Below are 9,223 nucleotides of genomic sequence, written 5' to 3'. Positions count from 1 at the left end.
GGTAATCTCCCAGGATTATACTGAGTATCAAAAGAAACATGTCTTACAACAAATTCTAAGTAATTTAAAACTAACAAATAACTACTATCAGGAAGATGATAGTAAATGAATGATGTTTTTCTTGACATTTTATTAAATAGACATCTTATTAAATAGACATCAATGGATACATTAATTTTGTATATAAACATTTGTCACCAACAGGGAATCTGCAGTGCTGTCACAGGCTATTAGCATGTGTGGCTGCTAATGGAAGCAACACAAGTTGTATTGCAAGCTGTAAAGCTTTGCAACACTTTACAAATACAGTCTCGTGAAAGTCTGTCCCATTTATTTTACAGAGCCTGGACAAAAATCTACAGTACCTATTCATTGTACTAGATGCACAGTAGATGTTCTAGTAGGACGTCTGTGTTCCTACTAGAATGTTGTGTGCTTGAATGAGCCATCAAGAGATTGAGCAAGGAGGTACTAGAACTTGATTATTGTAGTTCCTAACAGACAGGTAGTCATCAATCATTACAAGTGAAGATCTGTAGCAATTAGACATCTACCTGTTGACTGATTTGTCATACAATGTAACATATCTTTCAGCACATCCTGATGGACAGCAGCAAGCACACCACAGGTGATCTGTACACATTCTTGGTTCCTCACAAACGAGAGGACTTTGAGCAACTGCTGGCTAGAATTCACCTGAAGTGTTACTCACACCACCTCATTCTGTTGTGTCAGTGAACACTGGAGAGCACTGAGCCCCCGTGTGGTCATCTGGTCTGCGAAAGATGACTGTTTAGTTGCCTTTAAAGTGGTGTGTGGGTTGTTGCAATGTGGTGTTTGTGAAACAGTGGAACTGGCAGTGTGAAAACAGTCCCAAAGATGGTGCATGGTAATATGTCAATCTTAGTGACATGTTGTGACTCACACTGTCCCAGATTGAGGTATGTTAATGATGTCTGTAGTGTCCTACTATCTTAGAAGTTGCTAGCTCCAAAACCCACTGAGCATCACTCTGGATCTTCCTATACTGTATTACATGGCGCAGTGTTGTAATTCATAGTTCATTGTTGGACTGTGTTTGGATGTAATGTCATGTTAGAAATTGATGGCTGTGAAAACCCTAGGTAGAGATTAAGAGTCCAGCCTCCAACAAGCCAGTAGCAAAAAGCTGTTTTTCTCTTGGGGCATATTGTTTTTTTCCTGTGTTTTTCAATCTTTATTTTCACCAGGCTTGACAGAGCTAAATTCATTTCATCACCTATGCTCAATACATCCCTCCACTAATTCTGTGATTTAGTAATAAAGTAACAAACTCTTTATTCTGCAAAAGGTATACTGTATATGCTTAAATGTTTCTTTTGATGCTTAGTATGTATTTCAGAGACAAAACCAGTTTTCAATTCATGTAGTCTCTTTATTTTTGAAAAGATTAGTATTTCAGGTTAACAAAAAATTGTAAACCAAGGTAGAAATGTTTAAGTAAAATCTTATCCATATTCACTTGTTTGTGGGAAAAAATATCAAATGACAAACTTTATTCTTCCAGGCAGTTAATTTACAAAAAATGACAATATATAAAATAATATTCCCATATAGTACATAAACATTAGCACAAAATTATGAACACAATACTTTTTTTATTTCCATGAATTTGTAATATACAAATTTTTTCAATGGTTTCTGGAAAAATTAAGACAACTTTGTAATCCTTTGCAGTGAGTATTGAGCCACCTATTTCTGTTCAATGGTATGAACAGGAATACTAAATGGAAGGCTTTTTTGGAGGGTGGAGGATTAATAAGCCCTTACTGGGTAACCTGTGTGGCCTTTAAGTCCCTGACCTGTGATGCGATATGCTTGTGCGTATTCACTAAGGATACCCTGGCCACATTTACCCTACCAAACTTCAATGGCACAACACTAAATTACCCAACAATAATGCTTAATTTGTTCAGAAGCCAAAAATTGCAAAGCTGCAAAGAAGCAGATTTAAAGCCCTAAGATGTATATCAATTCAGTGGATGTCTATAGTTTAATTTCTTTGTTCTTAAATCATACAAAACACATTTATTCTGTCCATACTGATAAAATGAGAAAATATTTTTTTCAAAATATCTAATAATATATTTAATATCTGGTTTTAACAAAAGTCTTCTAAACTTTTCTCCTATAAATGACAAAATTTTGACATTTTTTAAAATTGCAGTTATAGGCAAATCTTAATTACAATAATCTGGGTAGAAAGATTTTTTTTTACAGTGATGTTTAATAAGATAGCATTTGGTAACAGCATGACTCTTCATCTTCTGTAAAGGAACATGTTATGTAGTCAGATGCTGACCACCAGTTGCCTAGAAACTGATTTTGTTTGCAGCACTTGTTGGGGGGGGGGGGGGGGGGGGGTTCGATTGGTTTGATTACATGGCTCAAGTCAATATACTTCCACAAATTTAAGGACTAAAGTATAATACATCCTCTCACATAATTCTGAGACGTTTCTTTTAACAACTCTCTCAATGTAATACTTTTTATTGTCAAATTGTAAACATAACATGAGCTAGGGCTTCTAAAACGGGAAAAAAACAGGTGAACATCTCCAAAAACGTTAGTAATCATCCTAAATTATAGTATACATATATATCAATACGGGGTGGTGAATGGTCAAATTCTGTGATGAAATTAATGGGGTTCCACAGGGATCTATTGTGGAACCACTCATAATTTGGATTGGTAATCTGGAATCTGGTACATTTATTAAACAATTCAGTTTTGCAGATGATGCCACAGTATGAGGATTAGCCAAAGGGATTTTAAAAAGACCACTAAAACTCCTCGCAGATAACAAAGAGTGTTATTAGAAGACTGAAGAAACATGAAACACAGTTGAGCTGTCTCAACTATGAATACAGTGCTGTGAAAAAGTAAGTACACCCCATGAAAAGGTGTGTGTTTTTCAACATATTTGCATGTATGGATATTTGATCTTCATTTCAACAATATTGATAGATAAAGGTGATCTAATTTAACAAATAACAATTTAAATGATTCTTTGCAATCATTTATTCAACAAAAAAAATTGAAATGCAGTTGTATGCTGTGGAAAAAATAGGAAAACCCCCTAGCTTCAATAGCTGGTGTTGCCCCCTTTGGCAGAAATCACTTCTTGTGGGCGTTTCTTGTAATTGTCCATCAGTCTCCACATCGACTTGGATAAATTTTTGCCCACTTCTCCTAACAGAACTCCTTCAACTGTGTGATGTTTGAGGGCTTTCATGTACTGCTCGCTTCAAGCCCCCCCACAGATTTCCATGGGGTTTGACTTGGCCATTCCATAGCCCTACATTTCTTCTTTTGTGGATTTGCTTGAGTGTTTTGGGTCATTGTCTTGTTGTAAGGTCCACTTACAGTTCAGCTTCAGCTCTTTGACAGATGGCCTCATGTGCTCCTCTAGTACTCTCTGGTACAATGTGGGATTCATGGTTGACTATGATGGCAAGGTGGCCAGGCCTTGAGGCAGAAAAGCAGCCCCAAATCATGATGCTTCCACCACCATGCTTTACAGATGGTATGAGGTTCTTTTAGTCAAAGGCAGTTTTTGGTTTTCGCAAATATGACGTCTGGCATTGTGGCCAAACGGCTCTAACTTTGTCTCATCCATCCAGAGAACATTGTTCCAATAGTCCTGATCTTCATCAAGGTGTTGTCTGGCAAACTTCAGTTGTGCATCTATATATTTTTTTTAGAGCAGAGGCTTCTTCCTTCCTAACCTCGCATGTACAGTAGGGTAAAGTTGTGCAGTCTCTTTCGGATGGTTGACTCATGTACTTTGCCACTGACTGAGGCAAGACTTGCCTGTAAATCCCTTGATGTTATCGTGGGGTTCTTGGTCTGCATTTGGTGAGACAACCTGGCCTGGATAGATTGCCAGTGGCTTGAAATTTTCTCCATTTGTAGATGATCTTTTGGACAGTGGAGTGATTGGCTACACATTGCTTGGAAATGGCTTTAAAACCCTTCCCAGACACACTGGCATCAACAATATTTCTTCTGAGGGCCTCAGAGAGGTCTTTTGATCTTGGCATGATGTAGCCACACACCTCAATTGCTAAGACCAAACCTTTCTGATGTTTATACAAGGCAGTCCCCTTACGTTACTCTCTAAAGATGTTCTAAACATTTGCACCTGTTTTGATGCACCTGATTCTAATTTTAGGCATTTGATGCAATGATAAAGGTAGGGGTGTACTAACTTTTCCCCCACAAGGAAATTGCATTTCTGTTGATTTACATAGTACAAATGAGTGCAAAATGTGATTTTTCAATGTTATTTTTTAAAATTAGATCACCTTTATCTAAAGGTATTGTTGTAATGACGATCGAATATCATTTTGTCCAGAAATGTAAAAAAAGACAAACCTTTTCATGGGGTGTACTTACTTTTTCACACCACTGTAAATTTTCAGTCTCGCAATGGAACTATGATTCCCCCTTACATCTTGCAACAAGGCAGTATCTATGCAAATACCAATGTTAGGAAAATTAAACAGATGTCACATGACAATGAAAAATACAAACATTTTAATTGCACAAAACTACATAAATTTACTTTAATTTAAACATGTATGTACTGTATGTAACTGCTATGCTTATACACAATCCAAGTTATTTTTTTTCAAACATAGAAAAACTACCATTCAGGATACACATCTTACATAACTCAGTGCACATGTATAAATACAAACAGCAGGATTTTGATTTGATTCCCTCTACCACTTTACCATTGTGCCGAAGAAAACAATCACAGTAAAAAAATATGGGTCTTTTTAGCACTTCTGCTCAAAATAGTGAGGCTGGATTTTTATTTTTCTGGGACAGAGCAATTTCATAAATGCTTTTCTGAAACTCATGTGACACAGGGGGTACAGAACAGGATTGATGGAGGAGTTAATCCACAAAAGCCAGAACGAGATCTCATAGAGATAGTGTTGCACACACTGGCCATGACAGGCAGCCCGGATGATCATAAGCAGGGTATAAGGAGCCCAGCATAAACCGAACACACAGACGATCACTGCTAAAGACTTGGCCACCTTTTTATCCCTGGAAAGCCTAAAGCGACTTGCAATGCTAGTGGCCACATCAGACCTGCGCTGTGTTCCATAAAACTGTTCTACAGGTTTGTAACAGCTGTCACCATGTTGTTGGATTAGGTCTTCCATTTGTAAAGGTGGCAAGTCTATGGACTGACAATCGATTTTCTTAGCACTGCTCTCTCCCACTGACACTTTGGCACTGGCAACCTGACAGCTCTTGGTTTTCCTCCCCTCACTCCTTCCAGCTGCAGGCCTGACAAAAAACACCTGCCGTTTCTTGCTACTGCCTTGAAATTCCATTTCACAGTCTCCTGGCCCTGCTGTCAGGTGATCGTTCCTCATGAGGTTGCGCTTCCTGATATTGATGTAGATGCTGAGGTTGAAGTATGTTACACTTATGAAGGGTGTGAAAAACTCCACTGTTGAGGCTGTCATAAGAAAATACCAGTTGAAATAAAATTCAGCGTAGCACTCGCCCTCTGGTACAATGCTCTTCCCAGCAATGTGCTCCCAGCTGATAATGGCCGGGCCATAAAGCAGAAAGGCAGCCAGCCACACACTGGCCATCTTCAGCACTATGTCTCGCGTGATCCCTTTCTGGCACCTGTAGCTCACCTGATAGGAAAGGGAATGCAAACAGGTAACATCAACCAAAAGTCTTTAAAGAAATGATTGTATAATTTAATAGAACTGAGTGAAAGCCATTAAAATCAAAGTTTTGTGTTTCCTGCATTTGTATTGTAGAATACCAATGCAGATCACGTCCAGAACAAACTGTTAAAATATCTGTTTTGAACATAACAGGAGAACAAACAGCTAGTAAATAATAATACCACACTAAAAATGACCATCACAGCATTCAAAATAATATAGCTTCTTGAGCAGTATAGTAGCAATCTTACAGATATAAACTTTAGCACTGAAATACAACATTTTAAAGCTTCTTATGCTTCAGTGCCAGTATGTGTTTTTATATATATGTATAGAAAGGAGCACTGCATCTTGTATAGCCCATGTATTAGGAAGAGTACAATATTATTATACATATGTTCTAAGTTTTTACTCTGAAATGGAGGAACACACAAGCAATGCTAAGTCTTGAGCTTTTGCGGTTTTCTTACCGCTCTGGTGACTGAAATAAATCGGTCGAAGCTGATGAGGACAATGTTGAACACAGACGCCGAGCAGAGCATGTAGTCCACCACGAGCCACAGTTTACAAAGACCTCGTCCAAGTTTCCATTCACCAGTCAGAACATACGGAATATAGACTGGAATGCAAAAGCCACCTGAAGAGACAATTCACAAAAGAAACTCTATCGCTTGATATTCCTTGACAACAACAATGCGTTGATGAATGACGAATATTAAAATGGTACACGCTTATTTTTTTAAGTAATGTGCGTTTTCGTGCAAGTTGACACGTCAGTGAAAAATTCTTAGAATGAAAAAAAAAACATTTTGATAATATTGAAAATTGCAATACTCACCCACGAGAAAGTCAGCTATAGCTAAATTAAGGAAGAAAAAGTTGCCTTGAGTTCGCAAACTTTTCTCCACAGCAAATGCGAGGATTACGAGTGCATTGCCAAGGACTGTGGCGAAGACGAGAAGAGTCATCAGTACTGCCAAAAACACAGAGACGGATGGAGAGAACTGTCCATGGTAGAGAGCCCGTGTGTTCTCCAAATCCTTTGCAGAGACATTTCCCAGGGGAACGAGGGTGTCATTCATCAGCAAAACGTCCGATTCCATACTTAGTTTAGCAGGTGTCGTTGTTTCGTAGTTTAAAGATGTAGAATAAAACGCGGATTGCATTGTTGCGGTCGTTGGCAAAATTTCATTCTTAAGCAAGAAATAGAAGCCGGTATTAAATCTATAGTAAGGGACAACACCAGCGCGTAAATGGCAATGCGTAAAAGGGGTTTGTCGGACGCTGTGGGGTAACAGTGGAAGTCTGAGACCTTGTAGAAACCGAGCATCTTTTATACAGGCAAGGACGCCTGCGTATTGTGGGTTGATTTTGAGGCTTTCAGAGTGAGTGGGTGAGTTCTACGCTTACAGAAATAAGCTTTCTCTGAGAGGTGCAGTCCCTGAACACGGGTTGTAACAACAAGCGTTTTACATCAATCAACAGCACGTCTGAAGAACTGAAATGTAAAAAGAGGAAAACGAACAAGATTGAAACTATATAGTTTTGATCAGTTTATAAACGTGTATTGCTTCCTAACGTTCTTAACCATTACAATATGCTTCTCTGCCAAATCCTTACATTAACAATTCAGAGCATGTCTATTAGTTTCACAAAAATCTGATACATTAATTGACTCTGGTGTGTTGTTTGTGAATACCTTTCAAATCCTTAGCAGGGGATGACTTATAAACTGAAAAAAAAAAAGATTTTTATCACAGCTTCTGATTCTTCTAATTAAATGCCATGGCAGATGCACTTGTTTCCTTTGCCATTTAATACAGTATGAAGGCTGTCTCTTGGCTCTGCATAATATTTTGTGTTTTGACCTACCATTATTAACTCCGAGTAATAGTCTTGGTATATTTTTTAGATAAATACCAAACCTTAAAATTCTGTTCAATCCGTTTTGGAAAGCTAAGTGCCTTCTGTTGAACATTTATTATGCCATCATTTACTTTATTAATAATAAAACATATTCGAAGCCCATACAAAATATCTTGCAAGGAAATGACCACCTCCTAGTTACCAGATAATAAGAGCAAAACTCTGGAGAAAAAATCCTCTGATCTTATAAATGTGATGCTTCTCTGTGATCTTAGACCTAAAGGTTGAATGTTCCAGCTGCATTTATAAACCATGACAAGCTGTGCCAGAGACAGTTATACTGGCAGGTGTTAGAGAAATTGTGAAAAGACTGAGATCAAAGTAGTTCACTAAAACCACAATCATAAGTTATTATCCTGTTTTGAGTCACATATATTAACAAGGACTCATCTTCGAGTTGATGCTGTGTTTAATAAAAGTGATCGAAAATGGAATTCTTTCTGAAGTTTTTCTTTCTTTTACTATTTCTGTTTGAGAAAGAAAAAATGGAGGAAAATGTTTAAGACTGTCTGTATTAAAATGATTTCAGACCTGGAAGATATGAGGGCTTTGTAAATTATTTTCTGAAATTCATAGAATGGCATCTTGATAATGAATCATAAAAATAAACGCAGGCTGTGGAAATGACAGAAAATTTCTTTTTTCTGTATGTGTGCCTTTCTGCTTTTTTGTATGTAAAACATAAGGTTAATGTTACACTCCATCAAAAACAAATTTTGAAATCCCAGGCTGCTGCTGGGTGAATTTGCTTTTTATTCTTTTTTAGAGGTAATGACAACCTCTTTTAGGTTTCCTGTAAAAAAGTATATCAATGTATTCTTATTTGTCCTTTAAAGAGTGGTATTTCTTTTCTGTGTCAAGGTGCAATCATTTTGGAACCCTAAGGGTATAACCTAATTTACCAAACTATTTTAGTAATTTTAAAATCATCAAATCACAATTGATGGGTGCTTTGTTAATTTGTACAGGAGAAAGTTCAAGTTCAAGTTCAAGTTTATTATCATTATACTCATATACAGGTATATGGTATAATGAAATGCTATTTAGCTAGCTCTCAGACGATACCTAGTACAAAAACAACAACAACAACAACAACAACAACAACAACAACAACAACAACAATACAATTCTATAATAAAAGAAAGACAGAGACAACAGGCAGTGTGCAAAACAACAAAAGAGTTTTTGGTAAGAAAGAAAGAAGGCACTGTGAGGTTCAGATCACAGGTGAGAGGTGAGGTGAGAGTGAGAGAGGCTGGGAGTTTAATAGTTTGATAGTGCGGGTGTAAAAACTGTCTCTGAGTCTGGTAGTCCGGGCCCGAATGCTCTGGTACCGTTTTCCAGATGGTAGAGGGTCATACAGTCTGTAGCTGGGATGTGTGGAGTCTTTGATGATGCTTAGAGCTTTCCTCAAGCACTGTTTGTCATAAATGTCATAAATGTCAGAAAAAATCTAGAATAAAAAGTTCCCATGACTATATGCAAAAGATGCTGTTTTCAAGATTTGCCCACAATCATTGCTCTTGTATTGCTCCAATCAGTGAGTTCTTTTT

At 37.5% G+C, this 9,223-nt stretch overlaps 1 protein-coding gene across 1 annotated transcript; it reads right to left on the bottom strand.

Annotated features, from left to right (window-relative positions):
• Window positions 1-2,405: 2,405 nt before the first annotated feature.
• hrh3 (histamine receptor H3) lies at window positions 2,406-7,138 on the bottom strand. Its single transcript, XM_006641381.3, has 3 exons — window positions 6,583-7,138; window positions 6,215-6,381; window positions 2,406-5,708 (listed from the first exon to the last, which is right to left on the bottom strand). The coding sequence occupies exons 1-3, from the start codon at window positions 6,908-6,910 to the stop codon at window positions 4,824-4,826; spliced, it is 1,380 nt and encodes a 459-aa protein (XP_006641444.1). The 5' UTR covers window positions 6,911-7,138; the 3' UTR covers window positions 2,406-4,823.
• Window positions 7,139-9,223: the final 2,085 nt, after the last annotated feature.

Source organism: Lepisosteus oculatus, chromosome 20 (assembly GCF_040954835.1).
Source record: "Lepisosteus oculatus isolate fLepOcu1 chromosome 20, fLepOcu1.hap2, whole genome shotgun sequence".
Taxonomy (NCBI): Eukaryota; Metazoa; Chordata; class Actinopteri; order Semionotiformes; family Lepisosteidae; genus Lepisosteus; species Lepisosteus oculatus.
The sequence above is the reverse complement of the archived record's forward strand: the minus strand, read 5'-3'. Positions and strand labels throughout refer to the sequence as shown.

Coding starts and splice junctions, on each gene's coding strand:
- hrh3 (XM_006641381.3), bottom strand. CDS start 6,910: ATGCAATCCGCGTTTTATTCTACATCTTTAAACTACGAAACAACGACA. Junction 6,382..6,582: donor TATAGCTGACTTTCTCGTGG/GTGAGTATTGCA, acceptor TTGTCTCTTCAG/GTGGCTTTTGCATTCCAGTC. Junction 5,709..6,214: donor TTATTTCAGTCACCAGAGCG/GTAAGAAAACCG, acceptor CTTTCCTATCAG/GTGAGCTACAGGTGCCAGAA.